At 39.9% G+C, this 17,779-nt stretch overlaps 1 protein-coding gene across 6 annotated transcripts in view; it reads right to left on the minus strand.

The window, feature by feature from the left end:
* Positions 1–17,779, minus strand: part of TBC1D32 (TBC1 domain family member 32) — a 69,267-nt gene that overhangs the window by 50,496 nt on the left and 992 nt on the right. For 5 of the 6 annotated variants that reach the window (XR_014524759.1, XR_014524760.1, XM_083497747.1 and 2 more), the window contains exons 2-15: positions 15,671–15,825; positions 14,614–14,775; positions 10,318–10,495; positions 8,764–8,835; positions 8,111–8,236; positions 5,865–5,943; positions 5,654–5,757; positions 5,494–5,555; positions 4,658–4,793; positions 3,333–3,392; positions 2,876–2,975; positions 2,388–2,525; positions 572–661; positions 149–291 (exon numbers count right to left, since the gene is read on the minus strand). Coding sequence is in view for 4 of the 6 variants with exons in the window: in XM_083497747.1 (XP_083353873.1) it covers positions 149–291; positions 572–661; positions 2,388–2,525; positions 2,876–2,975; positions 3,333–3,392; positions 4,658–4,793; positions 5,494–5,555; positions 5,654–5,757; positions 5,865–5,943; positions 8,111–8,236; positions 8,764–8,835; positions 10,318–10,495; positions 14,614–14,775; positions 15,671–15,825 (1,605 nt within the window). In the remaining 2 variants the exon portion in view is untranslated. Of the gene's footprint in view, positions 1–148; positions 292–571; positions 662–2,387; positions 2,526–2,875; positions 2,976–3,332; positions 3,393–4,657; positions 4,794–5,493; positions 5,556–5,653; positions 5,758–5,864; positions 5,944–8,110; positions 8,237–8,763; positions 8,836–10,317; positions 10,496–14,613; positions 14,776–14,804; positions 14,997–15,670; positions 15,826–17,779 lie in introns of those variants that run through there. The other variant, XM_083497748.1, reaches the window with a different exon arrangement.

Consider the following 17,779-nt stretch of genomic DNA (forward strand, 5'->3'; position numbering starts at 1 on the left):
AATGCAATTCTCACTATTTTGCAATGCACATCTCCATTCACTAGTTATATGCAAGTCCACATTGTGCCTGACAATTAAATGGATCACAGCCATTACATTTTTCTACATTAAGTTTTATTCATGTTTATTTGAAGGAAATACAACCAACCTCTGTTCCATTCAGTAAATAATGTATTGGCTGAAGAAGTGCTTCTATCACTGTATTAGTATATAGACATTCAGTTGCACATTCTTTTCTCTCACAAAGAATTCCGAGCACATCAGTAATAAGGCCTGCTGGAGAATAATTGCCTGACAAATAAAAAGAGACTTGTTTCAAAATAGTAAAGAACAACAGAGTGAGCAACACAATCAGATAAAGGAAAAGAAACAAGCAGTATTTCTTCCCTCTTGCCAAGCCCACCACTTCAAATACCCATCAGATGTGAAGAGTCACTCAGTTTTCACTTTAAATATGAAGTCATGGTGTCTATAGACACAGAAATGATTAAGAAATATGGAAGTGAACAAACCTTTATTCACAAAGAAGAAAATTAAAGAATAACAGAGCAAATATAAAGGGCAATGTTACCTGAATGCACTGTAAGAGTCTTTGGACAATTTGGGGCGCAATAGATAAGACGAGTAAACATTACGACAAGGTCTGTCAAGGTCATCAAATCTACAAAAATGAGAATGGGGAAAATAACTTCATGTTACTTATAATTTAATTAGGAACAACAAACAAATACCTGAATACAAATTTAAGCTAAATTGCTGTAGCTTTTCTTCCATTTCCAACTGTTTCACAGACAGAAACCATTTAATTTAATTTATTACTAGTAGAGCTATTCCAGCAATGTCAAATAAACTGTTGGGTTCATGTTTTCCCTCCTGGAAAATAATGTAATCAAACTTTTTTTGTAACAGCCACAGGCCAAGGAGGACAGATGGAAGAATATTTAGATAATTGTGTAAGATGATAATGTGTACTTCTTCATAGCCATAAACCAACCTGCCTCGGAAAAACCATAAGTCAGCACTGCATGAATAAGTACAAGCGAGCCCCAGGCGCTTGTCCTCACCCTCCTCTTCCAATACAACAGCAGGAGGTGGAAAATAGACAATTGCGGGTTAAACGACCTAGAGTTTTGTTGCATCCCACCTAGGGAAACTGATTAATTTAAACTATGCCATGTTTGGAGAATCATAAACTGTGATTCAATGCTGTCTAATTGCAACTAACTATAGTTTAAACTAACTATAGTTTAAGGGACGCGGGTGGCGCTGTGGGTAAAACCTCAGTGCCTAGGACTTGCCGATCATATGGTCGGCGGTTCGAATCCCCGCGGCGGGGTGAGCTCCCGTCTTTCGGTCCCAGCTCCTGCCCACCTAGCAGTTCGAAAGCACCCCTAAGTGCAAGTAGATAAATAGGTACCGCTTTATAGTGGGAAGGTAAACGGCATTTCCCTGTGCTGGGCTGGTGCCGGCTCGCCAGAGCAGCTTCGTCACGCTGGCCACGTGACCTGGAAGTGTCTCTGGACAGCGCTGGCCCCCGGCCTCTTAAGCGAGATGAGCACGCAACCCCAGAGTAGGACACGACTAGCCCGTATGGGCAGGGGTACCTTTACCTACAGTTTAAACTAACCAGAGTTCCAGTTCCATTGATGTCAGTTCTATTACTGAGCCATGATAACTACCGCAAAGGAAGCAAGGTATTCCAATGAAATACAATTCTGTCTCACGTGCCTGTCATTGTCTCCAGCAAAGAACTCAAAAGCAGTATTCTAATTTCCCCATTTTTCCACAGGTACACGCAATAGATGTGTCCATACAAATTTGTGAACTGGCATACTAGCAGATCTGGTAACTTCCCTTCACTCCCAAGGTTTGGACATAACAATAAACACCAGTTATTTGAAAACAGAAAACACATGCTTCCTTGAATCCTCCTCAGGAAAGATGGGTTGAAGGAAAGAGAATAAAAGTGCAGGAACCGGAGGTTGTTTACACTGCACTATGCACATGGTATAGTTTAGCATTATGTCCAAATCGAGTCACTATGTTAGTTTTGATAAACATCTCAGCTTTACCACTGTTACAGAAAACAACAAAGTTTTGTTATAAATAGGTTTTAAAAAATCCAGATAAAAATAGTGAGACAGGAATTTATGTGTGATTCTTCTATATAGAGCAGCATGGGATAATCCACCAGGCACTCCAATAACTTGTCCTGCTTACGTAATTTACGCCACATAATTTACACCCTGTTGTACAATCTCTTTTGGATACCTATAAGCCCTCTCCCACAAACAACAGAACCAAAGCTGAAAAAGCATTAGAAAAATCGCCCTAACAGAACACACTGTCATGTTTCTATGCTTCTATGTTCTTTAACACGCACTTACCTTTTCTGTTTTTCAGCTGAATAGGAAACAGTCTTCTGCCTTGTTTATATATCAACAATCTTCCTAAGAGGCTCAGGGAATGAACAAAATATATATACTGCAATTCTTTTCCAGTGTAAAAATTCTTCTGTTTATTACCTTGAAAGACAAGACAGTTCATGTCAATAAACCTGTGCTGCCTCTTGCTTCGTTCTTGTATACTAGAGTCCAAGCAATCACTGCTATCATGGGCAATAATGTATTTATAAAGAAAACTGCCAAGATCACAAAAAATGCAACCACCAATAAAAATTGGATTTGCCATTTCTAGGTGGGAGGGAAGTCTCACACAGTTGAAATGTTATTTAGAAATTCTGAGATAGAACATATTCTGAACATTTGTCATAAAAAGCACTACTGGAACACTGCTACATATATTATTAAAATGTAAGCAAAAAAGAAGACTTCAAATAAATATATATTATTCAGAATATGGAAAAATTACTTACCATTATGCAATGTGGAGGAAGAATTAAACCTGCCTGTTTTATCAACCACTGATTCACAAGTTTCAAGATAGGAAACACACTGCTCAACAGATGCAATAATCTGACGAATAAAACGACAAGGTATATCAAAATTCACAGGAAATGCCTATTGCACAATTCCCTCAATTAATGAAGATTCACTTCACTCACATCATTAGCAAATTTGCATTTGACCCTTTTCATATTAATTTTGAGTTGGTAGAAGTATATACAGGCAGTAGTGTAAATTATAAAGTCTCTGCAGAACATTATATTTAGAATGTGAAACTGAACTTCCTAAATGGCCATATTGATAAACAAAAATCAATTAAGGAGTATGTAATATCTTAAGATATGTCTTGGTTCAGTTGTAATTGATATGTACTTTGTTCCTTGTATTGATGAGAAAGGATATTGACTGATGAAAAAACAGACTTACCAAAGATTTGTATTTTTTTTCAAGTAGCCTTAGAACCACTGTTCTGCTATAATATGCATGCTAAAATGACAAAACAGACATACGTTACACTTAAAGCACTGAGTAAAAAAATCAAAATGATTCAATTATTTTTCAACTGATTACAAGATCAAAATTGCACAATAAGTTCTGAAATTAGTCCATGTTAATATATATCGGGTTGGAGACAGGTGTGTAGAGAAGCAAATAAGTGCTTTGTATTTACTGGAAAACGTAGTTCAAATTGTCTGTAAACCTACAGCACTATTTTAATTTCATTTTGACTACTGCCTGTTGACACCAAGGACAATTCTACCCATACTCTACAGAGGAGGTGGATGTTGCTGGATTTCAGTTCTCATTAGCCCCAGCCAGCACGGCCAATGGTCAGGGGTAGTGGAAGTTTCAGTCCAACATATGGAGAGCCCCCAGTTCACCATCCACACTCTACAGCATGGGTAGGCAAACTAAGGCCCGGGAGCCAGAGCCGGCCCAATCACCTTCTAAATCCGGCCTGCGGACAGTCTGGGTATCAGCGTGTTTTTACATGAGTAGAATGTGTCCTTTTATTTAAGATGCATCTCTGGGTTATTTGGGGGGCCTGCCTGGTGTTTTTACATGAGCAGAATGTGTGCTTTTATTTAAAATGTATCTCTGGGTTATTTGTGTGGCATAGGAATTTGTTGTTGTTTCCCCCCAAAATATAGTCCGGCCCCCCACAAGGTCTGAGGAACAGTGGACCTGCCCCTTGCTGAAAAAGTTTGATGACCCTTGCTCTACAGCCTTCTAAAACAAGGGGACGTTCTACATGTGTAATAGATTAAGTCATCTGTTTCTTAAGCACAGTCCAGACATCATGCCTCCAAGATGCATTTCCATTGTAGGGATCATGCAATTAATTTGCTTACGGTGGGATTTAGTGTTACATCCATCATGTGCTAGCAGAGTGCTATAGTATTCCTGCAGTGCGAGTTTTTTGGGGGTTTTTAAAATACAAGTAGTCCTCCTCCTGCCATGTTCTTAACTTGGTTTGGTTTAGTTTGAAATGTTACTGTGGGTTGCATTCTATCCTGGTGAGCCCATATCATTCCCAATAAGCCAGACGAAGGAGAAACCTGCAACCTTCCGTGCAATTCCTCAGAAATTGCAACTTATCTCATCTATTGCATTACACTGACACATTCAATATCAACCTCTTGAAGAAAAGGACTAAGAGGATTGTTAGCTCAAGGCATTATCAACAAAGCAATAACCTTGAAGGACTAACAGAAGAAGCTGCAATCAGCAAAATACATACATTTGCTTACCATCCATTTTTTAAACCAAACAGCCTTGAGATCGACTAGAGCCAAGAAGTACACAGGATCCAAAGAAACAGGGTGGCCTGACTCACGCTTTGCTGACAGAAGTGACAGGGTACTCTCCATTATTTCTTCCATGTACCTAAATATGTTATAAAGAACGAGCTGTTAAATAAAATCCCAATGTTCATACTGATGCCCTTTGTATTTAGACTCTCCATCATTCAAAAAAGGAATTTGAAAAGGGAAAGAAATCAGATGCATTTTAGTATTTTCTACTTTACTGTGAATATGATTTTTTAAAGTCAAGAAATTGTATGTACCATTTTTTTTTGTATACACCAAAAGAAAGTCACCTTCAAAAGGAGATTAAGAAAGTTACAATGAGCAATATTGTGAGTATGTTTACTGGGGTACTGTGAATACATTTTTGAGTTAAACTGCAATAATAATTTAGAGTATGCAGAACACCATTCTCCATGCTTAAATATTGTGAAGACTAGCTGAAAGGGAAAAGTGATTGTGATCCTAAATCACCAAACAGGAAACAGAAGTGTCACCTGTAGAATCCAAATCAGGAAACCAGTAACTGGCATAGATAGATTAAGTAGCACAAAGAGAATAGTTGGTTTGGGGAGTTTTAAGTCAAGGAACTTTGTCCTCATAGACACAGATTGACTTATGACAGCAAGCAATGGAACCAAGAAACTTCACTATCGAAAGACAGATGAGTAGCAGTAGTAATTTCATGTTTCATAAATCACTGATTTTAGCAATTTAGCACAAAGAAATTGCAACAGGCAAATGAAAACTAAGGAAACAATTTGATAATTGTGACATACTTTTCTGGATGACGAATCCAAAAAGATGGTACTTCCCTCTGGTACTCATTTAGCAGACGTATCTATGAATAGAAGAAAAACAGCTTGTTTGCTTTTTTTAAAGACTGGATGGGGAAAATAACTAAATTTGAAAAAGAAATAAGGGAAAACTGATTTGTACCTTTTTAAGTAAACGGATTATATCTGGGTTGCTTATATCAATACCTATTGATATGGTAGGAACATAACTATCTTCAGAAAGGAAGTACATCTCTAAATACTTTGCTGTAAAGAGATAAATAATTGCCAAATAATTTAAGAGGCAAATTTTAAAAATGGTTGCTGGCTACAGAAAGCAAGTAACATTTCTCCATTTGACTTAATGAACTTACCCAAACTTGTATACAGTTCCCTTGTCATATTTAGTGGAGAGGAAGAAAATGTCTTGGCATAGAATTTTAAAACTTTGTCCTGAAACAGTAAAAATGAAAGCTAGTTCATAAAATCTAAACAGAATTTCAATGTTCTGCATCAGCAGCAATGTTATAAAGAATATCTGACTTGTTAATTTATTTCATTTCATTTTTTACCCAGCATTCTTCGAAGGCGTTTCGAACTGTTGTCTTTCTGCCTCACAACAACCCTGTGAGGTAGTTTATGCTGAGAGACGATCAGTAGCCCAAAATTACCTAGTGAACTTCATGAGTGAATGGTGATTTAAATCTGGGTCTCTATAGTCCTAACCTGATACTAACCACTATACCACACTGGCTTCTGTAGCTCTAACATACATCAGATGCACCTATAGACTTTTCATTCTAAATAGAGTATTGTGCAAAAGCTGAAAATTGTTATAATAACATAACTCCCTATATTGACAGCTGAAGCACTTGGGCCTATATATAAACACACAAACAACAGGCTATACAGTGGTACCTCTGGATACGAACGGAATCTGTTCCGTAGCCCCATTCGCATCCTAAGCAAATGCAACCTGCATCCTGAAGCAAATGCAACCTGCATGTCTGCGGGTCACGATTTGTCGCTTTGACCTTCTGCGCATGCGCGAGCGGCGAAACCCGGAAGTAATGCGTTCTGTTACTGTGGAGTGCAACCCAAAGGCGCTCAACCTGAAGCAATTTCAACCCAAGGTATGACTGTATACACAAAACACGTACAGAGGCCATGCCAAAATGTACCTACGGGACCTCTCCCTCAATATCTGGAGTTACCTTGATGGGAGAACACACCACCACTGTATCAAACAATAAGACAGCTTATTGATATATTACTATATTGGAAGGCAGAAGGTTTGCTATAGTCCTGCAGGCTTTCTATTTCAGTGTTTACCTGAAGGAGCAGCTCCACCCCCATCGTTCTGCCTGGACACTGAGGTCCAGCGCCGAGGGCCTTCTGGCGGTTCCCTCACTGCAAGAAGCAAAGTTAAGGGAACCAGGCAGAGGGCCTTCTTGGTAGTGACACCTACCCTGTGGAACACCCTCCCGTCAGATGTCAAAGAAATAAACAACTATCTAACGTTTAGAAGACATCTTAAGGCAGCCCTGTATAGGGAAGTTTTTAATGACTGATGTCTTAATGTATTTTTAATCTCCTGTTGGAAGCCACCCAGAGTGGCTAAGGAAGCACAGCCAGATGGGCGGGGTTAAATAAATAAATAAATAAATAAATAAATGTTATTTTACATTCATTCAAAAAATACACATAGCCCAAAGGCCAACACCACATAGCCCAAAGGCCAAATGAGACCCAGCAGTGCTCTCAATGTGGCCCGTAAGGCTGTTTTCCCCAAACCATGTCATATGTTTATTGTTGTTAGCTGCCCTGAGCCCGGCTTCGGCTGGGGAGGGCGGGATATAAATAAAAATTTATTATTTATTTTATTTATTATGTGGCCACAAGTGTGGAGTAGGTAAGGAAGTACAGTGGTACCTTGGGTTACATACGCTTCAGGTTACAAACTCTGCTAACCCAGAAATAGTACCTCGGGTTAAGAACTTTGCTTCAGGATGAGAACAGAAATCGTGCAGCGGCGGCGCAGCGGCAGCAGGAGGTCCCATTAGCTAAAGTGGTGCTTCAGGTTAAGAACCGTTTCAGGTTAAGAGCTGACCTCCGGAACAAATTAAGTACTTAACCCGAGGTACCACTATACTTACAAAGGAACAATCAGGAGCTTAAAGTGAGCTTGCAATTATTCTTTTGCAAGCAGCGACGCTGTGATCACCCATCAGCACTGACAGTGAGCATGCCTGAAGTTGCCAACTGATGTTGTAATGGTATGAAGTGACTGACAGGTTGACAGCTCTGTTCACCTGTCAAAATGGCTTGTGGGGAAGCTCAGGATTCAGCCTACCAAATAGAAAAGCTTCCCGATCCCTGCGATACAACAGGGACAATTAAAACGCTGCATACATAATTTTATGCATGCTATTCAAGGAAGAAGTAGTAGTAGTTATAAAGAAAGACATACTTGACCTGCTTCATTTAAAATCCCAATGGTCACTTTTCTACATGGAGTTTCTGAGAGGTACGTAAAATCTTTGCATGTGCTTTGATTTTCCACACTATATAAATTATGATCAAGTGATACATTAGGAAAGGCAAAAAAAAAATTCCTTACACTGAAACTGGAATCCGGATCTGAAAGTGCTGTTGCAAGATGTTTACGTAAATTAGCCCAACTCTCACAGTTTAATATATCAGATGGAGGAGCAGAACACAATGTCTGCATAGCTTCCTGACGCACCTGCAACATCAAGGTAAGATGTGGATTTAAAAAATCACAAAGAGTATTATCATAATAAAACAGAAATCTTCAACCAATGTGATGATGCACACACACACACACACACACAAAATAAGGTAAAGGCAAAGGACCCCTGAATGGTTAAGCCCAGTCAAAAGCGACTATGGGGTGCGGCGCTCGTCTTGCTTTCTGGCTGAGGGAGCCAGCATTTGTCCACAGACAGCTTTCCAGGTCATGTGGCCAGTATGACTAAACCATTTCTGGTGTAACAGGTTGTGTGCGTGTATACCTACACACACACAACCAATGGACCACAGAATAGTCTACCCTCCTCTATATGTTGTCCACCTTTAGCTCTCCTGCACAATGCCTCCATACTTCTGCTTTCTAGCTCTCACCTTACTAATAACCAATCGTGCCCCCTCCAAATGAGACTATCCAAGTTCACTCAAGCAACGTGAGCTTAAGATGTGCTAAAATAAAAAGTATTGTCTAAGTGGGTGTGTCCATTTGCCTTTTAGACTCACCTCCTTAGGTTGTACCGGATCAAGCCTTTCTACCAGTAGTTGCAATTGTTCTTGATTCATGAATGTATAACTCTGTAACACATTGCAAAATGCTCATTAAGTAACTCATTAAATTAAAAAGATTAATAACTATAATAATTAGCTATTATTAGTGAAATAAAAATTATCTTTAAGGGATTCACATTATCTTAATGAAATATTAAGGGGGTAATGTTAATTACCAAATATAAGGAAAAAATGTTACCTTTCTATTTTTAATAACCTTTCTATTTTTAATTATACAACATGTGATACATGGTTTACCAACCATAACATTTTGTACAAATAAATGTAAGGCATTTTGGAAAGACCTAAACTTTATAGTGCTGCTCCCAGTAAAAAAAATCACAGAATCACAAAACTGTAGAATTAGAAGGGACCCTAGGATCATCTAGTCTAACCTCTGCAATGGAGGAATCATTGAGAAGGTACATAGTAAACATTTTGAACATTAATTAACTTTTATCTGGGAAGTAAAGTATTGTAATTAGGCTTAGTACTTAAATTGTATGGGGTGCATGTACACCTTTACATGTACCCCACCCTGCACTCTGCTTTAACCTGTGGCTCCAAGAAGCTGTCAGAATGTGACAGCTCTCCAGCTAAACCAAGTGAAGGTAGCCGATGGAATTAGTGTATTAGGCACTTCTGCCTGCATGTGAAGACAGGCTCTGGCGTACTGAGCCCTAAGGCGGTTGTATGCCTCCTTCCAGCAACTCCTGCAGCCAAGCTGGTGGCAAATGTATAGCTCTGCTTTCCGTTGGGCCATAATAGCAAGGCCAAGAGTGGGAGTCTTGTCATCTGAGCAGCCCAGGACCTCCATACACGCTGCCCAGGCTTGCACCTCCGGGAGGTCAGTTCAGTGCTGCTAACACAGCAGTTTGGCTACACCCCTGAAGGAGCACTCCATTGTGTCTCGAGACACAGAGATGCCAACAACTTAAACTGACTTCAATATTGTGGGTACCCTGTACACACAGTGGAGATGTGTAGAACTGCACTGAGGTTGTTGGGAAATCTTAACGATGTGAGAATTCTATGCATGCCCTCAGATAAGGTATTCTAACTTTCAGTGGAGATAATACAACCCCATAAAAACCAATAGGCTTCCAGCCCTCGATCTAAATGGAATGGATTTTATCTATTGATTTTGCAGTAACAATTTAAAGGAAATATAGCCTCAAGTCTGGCAGTGTAAGTCAGAGAAAAGAATTTCTCATTGATTTCATCAGCAACAAACAAGAGGAGGAACATGAAGATGAAATCACAGAAACCAACTAGGGCTCTCCATTAACTCTAATGGGAGTGTATTTAGATATGACAGCTATTTTGGTGGCATAGCTCTATGTCAGCAGGGAAGTAAGGCCCAGCCCAGGGGAGGATAGAATGGCAACTATGGCCAGCTAGTCACTCTTCCATTCCTTACCACACCCCTGCCTTCCCCTTACACCCTTGTTGTTACAACAGCATAAAAGATGGCGGCCCAGCAAGATTATTACATAGACTTGACTATACCTGATTAAATGAAGAATCACTATCAGAGCAATTATCTGTATAGTAACTGTTGTGCTGTTCTGTTTTCACCTTCCTCTGAATTTCCTTATAGCGCATCTGATCTTCTTCAAACTTGTTAATTAAAGATTCAACTACAACCATCATAACATTCTTCAGAGAATGCATCATTTCTCTATACCTTCAGAGCAGAACAAATGTTATAAAAACAAACAGACTAAAGTTGACAAATCTTATTACACACAGGCTGAACTCCTAAGCACGAACATCAATGGGACTTAGTTGTGGATAGGTAAGTACAGTCAATAGGAAGTGATTGGTCTCTTTTTGTGGGGGCTTTGCACTGGTAGCATTGCAGTCAGAACAGAAACTTTTAAGGGGCAGCAATGGTTGGGAAGTTACCTTCAGAGATGTCCAACCATACGAGAGGGAAACCATACAAATGTGAGTACCTATTCACTGAAGGACTTTTACACGATAAACTTGAAAGTGGAGACTTAACTGGAAAATAGAAAAGGTCACAGATTGCCATAGCAAACTGATTTACATTCAGATACAAAGCAACCAGGCCAGTATCGGGACCAAAGAGCAACAGAACAGGAAAATACAGTCTCTGTATTGCTGAACCACAAACCATATCTTTGGGAGACCTAGTCAAGGCTGCCTTGGGTGTTTAGGTTCTATATATTTTCTGACAAGACAAAGGTGCTGTTGTGGGCAGGTGGGGAATAAATCTGTTCTGGATGAAGCCATTATCCCCTGTAGGAGCAGATTCAAAGACTACGCCACTTTTGTTGCTTGAGGCCCAAATAATCTCAGTTCTAGGGTTTAAATTGATGTGCCTTCCTAGATTGCAACAGCTTTGCTGCAGTGGTCCATGCTCTGTTGAACTCTAGATTTGACTATTGTAATGAAATCTACATGGGGCTACCATTGAAGACAGTCTGGAAGTTGTAGCAGAACACTATCATATTATACTTGGTCTTTCAGAGGAAGAGAGGGGAACTAGCCCTGTTGTATATCGGGGGTGTGGGGTGTGGAGAGAGTCTCTTCCTTTAAATTCTGGGGAGTTTATCTTAGTGAAGGCCCCACTTGGAAAAACAATATAACTCAGGTGGTTATAGGAAGGCCAACAGAGACTTCATTTTCTCAGGGTCTTGCGAAAGAACAGTGTTAAACAACAATTGATGACCTCCTTCTACCGGTCCACAATAGAAAGTGTCCTCTCATATTGTATCACAGTGTGGTACGTTGGCTTGACAACCGTGGAGAGAAAGTCTTTACAGAGGGGGGTGAACGCAGCCCATGATATCATGGGCTGTCCCCTGAGCCCAATAGATGACATCGCAAAGGATCGTTGCCTTAAGAGAGTGAGAAAAATTCTCAGGGACGATTCACACCCCGGCCAGCACCTCTTTAATCTTCTACCCTCGGGCAGGAGATATAGAAGTATAATCAGTCATACCAACAGGCTAATAAACAGTTTTTATCTGTGGGCTGTTAGGCTACTAAATGGAAAATAATATAGTGCAACTGACTTTCGGGGTTGGTGTGTTGTGCGACAAGCACACAAGAGTACAATGGGATTGAGTGTTAGGGGGGCGGGGGAGGCTCGGTTAATTTCATTGTACACAGGTTGAACATTGACAATAAAGGTATTATTATTATTATTATTATTATTATTATACCTATCCGTCTGGAATTGCACTAAATTCCGATTTGCTACCAGGCCCAACTCAAGGTGTTAATGTTAGCATGTAAAACCCTAAACAGTTTAGAGCCCAAATGCTGGAAATACTGCCTCTTCCTGTATCTGCCTAGTCAGACACTGTAGTCTGCAGGGTAGGTCCTTAATGTGGTTCTGTCAACAGATGTATCAATGATGCAAGATAGGGCCTTATCCTTGGCAGTGCCCAGGTCATGGAACTCCCTCCCACTAGAGATTCAGTAGTCCGTCCTCCCAGTGAAAAGGGAAAGGGTACTGTGAAGTAAAGGGTATATGGGATATTCATTTGTGCTTTTACACACTGGCTTCCTAATCACTCCCCTTTACAGTCTTAAAAAAGAAACCCATGAAGATTGAGAATCCTAAATAACAATATCTAGCCTTGGGGGGGGGGGTTATAAACAAAGGCTACCCTACAGGAATGAACATAGCCTGGGATTCATCTGTGCTCTCTAAAAATTATTTCTTTGTGCAGTTGGCTCAAAACTGACATGCCATTCCTAAATGTAAATAAATGGCTTATTAAAAATACAGCAGTCCACACATTAATTTATAAAAGCAATTAAGCACTGATTAAGTAACGAAGTTTTTCACAATGACATTTCTAATTTCCTCTCACAGAACAAGGCCATCCACATATCATTGAAATTACTATTAAAATGTTCCTAAGATTGATCTCATCATTAGAGGTTCACTGAACTTTTCTACAAGGGGTCCTCTTTACCCTTGGTACTTTCACATTCGTCTTGCAATCTCCCACTGTCTGAAGGTTATCTGGCTATATTTAAAGTGATCAACACTTCCAGTAATGTTTTGTTTGGTAAAATCTCATAATTAACTGGGCTGACAGAAACATTTAAGTAATTAGTATTTATTGAATGCACTTCTTTCCAGTTGTAAATAATTATAATTGAGTTCTAATTTTGCTACTATTCACAGAAATTGTTGACAATCATATACCCTAATCCAATACCACCTATGAACACAAAAGCACAAGTATACACACAGCAGTGTCATGCTCACACAGGCATCCCCAATTAATGCCAAGGACAGATATGTCCTCACATCCGACAGTACCAATGTAATTACACTGAACAGTGAAAATCCCACTTAACCGAAATCTTTTTACTGGACCACCTGATGGGCTCCAGATTAGATTATAGTTTACAGTCCCTCCCTGAATCCCTTTTTAGAGGTAGGAAAGATGTATAAACATTGTGTGCATACCTCTAGCTTGTTACAGTGAGGTATTCTGCAGCACAGTGCTTTAAAGTAGCAATAAAAAAAAAGATGCAGAAGAAAAAACTACTGCAACAAATACAAAGAAAACCAAAAACACCAGAGTAATTTTTGGTGAAGGCTTGTAGATAATAAATTGGCTGTACTTGTTACATTGCTTCCTTCTAGATACATTTTGTAAAATGTACTGTAAATGCAGTGAAACTTTGAACTCAGGGGGTTGGTTGCATTCTTTGGTAAAGTACTTACTGTAAAGAGCTTATTGTACAAATTCGTCTGAATTAGTTTTAAGCAGGATATATCTTCTCAACATTTCTGGTCAAACTACACTCTACAATTTTGGCTACAATCCTATACACATTTACATGGAAGTAAGACCCACTGAACCCAATTGGCTTACTCCTTGAGTACGCATGTATAGGACTGCGACACCATGCCATTATTCCATGGTACCTAGCTCACTTGTTTGAACAAAGTAGCAGAAACAGTCATTCAGAAAGAACAGGTGTCTCAGGATATGCATGAAATGTGAGGTGCACATTAATACCAAGTCTTCCCATGCTCATACTTATGGAATCAAAATCATACCACTGACACATGAGAGAGGTATAGGCAGACTCAGCATAATTCTGAGGTACATACAAGTACCAAAACTCTGCAGGGTGGAAAGCTAAGGAAGGGAGACACCAATTATTAAAAAAACACCCAGCCCCTGAACTACTCCACAGCACAAACCAAGAAGATTAGAAGAATCTGCTGGATCAGGCCAGTAACCCATCTAGTCCACCATCCTGTTCTCATAGTGGCCAACCAAAACTATTGAGATGCAGAGGAAAAACTAACATGGTTGGGTGGGAGCAGAATAGAGCTACAGGAACAGAAGGAGACACACACAACAGACATATATTCCTGGTTCACACTGAAAAACTAGGTATCTACTGAAAAAATAATAAATGTCGCTGGAATTGGATACCAAGTGCGTCTACCCCACCCTACCCTCAAAAAGATCCAAGAGGAGAGGAAAAAACAACAACCCTAGTGACGACTGGGCATGTTCAGTGGGCCTGGAATGCTGGCTAACGTTCAAGGAGAGGAGAGGAAAACCAGGGGGTGAGGACAGGATAAAATGGCTGGAAACTAATATTCTACACTGCAGTATTTTGTTGCAGGGCCACTTGTTTGAGTTTTAATGCCAGCATAAAATATATTTTTTCTGACTTAAGCAAGGAAATATTACAAACAATGTCAAATCTGAAGCCAATCTTTCAGAAGAGTTACAATAATGAAGGGACACGATTTCAGAAGGACAGTGTCAGGAACCGACATGTACTCACTCTTTTGATTCTCGAGTCTTTTTAGTAACATGCTGTACCAGTGTATCATAGCCAGATCCTTCACCCTGATTTTGTGCAGATGTACATTTATCAGTTTCTTCTTCTATTACGGAGCCCAGCATGCTACTTATATACTGTCTGAGATATTTCACAAATTCATAGCTGTAATAAACACGTAAATTATAACTTACTTTGTGCTGTTGTATTTTCAATGTTATATAAACTGTATTTCATCAGGGTACTTCTAGAATTCTGTACAGCAGGTGTTGGGCTAGGAACTTGTGGTCTTCCAGATGTTACTTCTATCATCTCTGACCACCAGCCACGCTGGCTGGGGCTGATGAGACATCTGGTTGTTAGATTCCACAGGTTCCCCACCTCTGCTGTAGAGGGTCATGAAAGATTAGCAGATTTTTAACAGTAGATTTGCAGAGGTGAAAAGAAACTAGGTATTTAACTCACACCGAGCTTTGAAAAAATTTGTGGTCTATCTGCCAACTGGAAAAAATAAAGTATTTCTCCATAAATACTTAGTGTACATAATCCTATGGCTGCAAAATTATCAAACACACATAAAAAAGGAAAATGTAAAGATATATCTAATGTCTCAAAAACCATAGTTCACAAATGTTTTCAGTTATTATACAATGTGCCACAAAGCAGCCTGCTAGATTTGTACAGATGGCTCAGTATTTTTTTTCCATTCCAAAATATCTTACAATTAACCACTTGCCCACAGACCTGGGGCAAGCAATAATTCTTTCCACATGAGTAGCTTGGTAGAAACACCCTGTGAATGACAGACAAGCATTTAACTAAGTTGGAAATTGTTTCTTAAAGACATCTGCAGGATTGTAACATCTCAATTTCTAAAATCAACTGACTTGAACATTATATGTATGAGTACCCGCAATGTTCTAACAACTCACAATCAAAAACATTGCTCACTGCCAGTCATCAGCTGCAAAACTGCAGCAGCAAGTTTCCCCACATGGATCAGCAGTCACTATTCAGTTCCTTCAATAATGACACAAAAATAAACTTTCAAAAAAATTACTTGTGAAAATTTTCATCTGTTTCCTCCAGATGTAGAAGAATCTCTTCTGCACACTCTACTGATGGCGCTCCTGTGATTTTTTCTTTGACACTTTGCAGTAACTGTCTGAGCATAGACTGCAAAAGAGCTTCATCTTCACTAGAAAAATGAGACATCTAAAGAAATAAGCATAAACATCGTATTTCTGTAATACTCAGTAATACATAACTCACTCTAAGCTTTTACAGATTTAGACTGAAAGGAAATGAAGCCTAATAAGTTCTTAGCAGAAATATGAGATACAGAAAATCTAATTCTAATTTTATATGATTATTATCTGCTGTTGCTGTATTACCTGCATTCCATGGGCCCAAATTTCTGGTTTTTTTCTTTCCTTTACTGCCTTTCTCTCAGGCAGCAGCAACACAGGTAAAAGGAGTGCTATTTTATCTGTCTTTATTAGCATGAATGAGCCTACAGATATGGCTTTGGGCTGACAATGGATGATCAAGGTCATAAAAAGAAAGTGTTAGGTTTTCTTGGCATCCTTAAGTAATTCCTCCATTCTAAGAAATGTGAAATCCATCAAAGTTTGGGGGAGTAAGAACAAGAGGCACTAGGAAATTGATTTTGGGCAGAGGTAGAGACACCTTAATAACTTGTGAGGAACTTAGGGTTGTATCCAACTAAATCTTACTCAAAGAAAACCCATCAAAATGAAGTCAGCTAAGTTAGTCATGCCCATACAAGGGGCACTCTCTGAGTTTTATTAACATTAGAAAAACACCTCAATCTAATGTAGTACTGAAGACAACCCAGTTAATACTTGAACATTTCATGGCAAAGGACTTCAGTGAGACTAAATGAATGCTTTATGTATTTTACCACATCAAAAACAATGGCCATACATATGGAATCATGACTACACCCAAACAAAAGTCAGTTCAGAGAAATAAATGCCTAGGGAGCAATCTATAGGAAGAGCTACCAGGATGTGCAGGGTTAGGATCTAGCAGATCTCTGGCTGAGAGTTGCCAGCACGGCTGGACTACACTGACTTAACTCCTTCCATCCTTGGCTTAGCAGGAGATAAAGGTAAAGGTAAAGGTAAAGGTACCCCTGCCCGTACGGGCCAGTCATGTCCGACTCTAAGGTTGTGCGCTCATCTCACTTAAGAGGCCGGGAGCCAGCGCTGTCCGAAGACACTTCCGGGTCACGTGGCCAGCGTGACAAAGCTGTTCTGGCGAGCCAGCACCAGCGCAGCACACGGAAATGCCGTTTACCTTCCCGCTATAAAGCGGTACCTATTTATCTACTTGCACTTAGGGGTGCTTTCAAACTGCTAGGTGGGCAGGAGCTGGGACCGAAAGACGGGAGCTCACCCCGCTGCGGGGATTCGAACCGCTGACCATACGATCGGCAAGTCCTAGGCACTGATGTTTTACCCACAGCGCCACCCGCGTCCCCTAGCAGGAGATACACCAGCTTATTTCCCCCGCCCCTGCCATGTTCCTGGAACATCTCACCTGATGGTCTTGGCTCAGCTGGGATGGGGGAGATATGCAAAAGGGTGGTGTAACCGTTGTCAAGGTTTGTTTTCTCTCTGCCAGGCTTGGGCCAGCTCAGCCAGTAGCCCCATTAGGCTCTGGTGTATGGTACTTTAAATCAGCTTAACTTGACGCCACTTTACACTAGCTTCTTGTGTATAGGATTGCTCCCCTAATGTCACATTCCTCTGCACCTTGAACTCAGGAATGAATCCTCCTAAACTCCATAAAGATACTTCCAAAGTAAACATATACAGAATTATCAGGGCCGGATTTAGGCTTGATGAGGCCCTAAGCTACTGAAGGTAATGGGGTCCTTTATATGTCCAGCTGTCCTTTGTCAACAACAAATTGTTGCTGTTTTTTGTGTGTTGAATATATGCTATATGGTAATTTATGGACCTAATAGGTACCTAAAGCCATTTGCACATAACAAAATATGCAACCAGTCCATTAAGAATGTAGGCACCCTGTATATAGAAATGAGCAAACCAGTGATATTTTAGGGAACAGGATAGCAGGCCATTACTTACATCTTAGCACCAAACACTGTTGCTGAACGTAGGTTTTATTTTATTTGTTT

This window comes from Podarcis liolepis (genome assembly GCF_965112155.1).
Source record: "Podarcis liolepis genome assembly, chromosome: 3".
NCBI classification, from domain to species: Eukaryota; Metazoa; Chordata; class Lepidosauria; order Squamata; family Lacertidae; genus Podarcis; species Podarcis liolepis.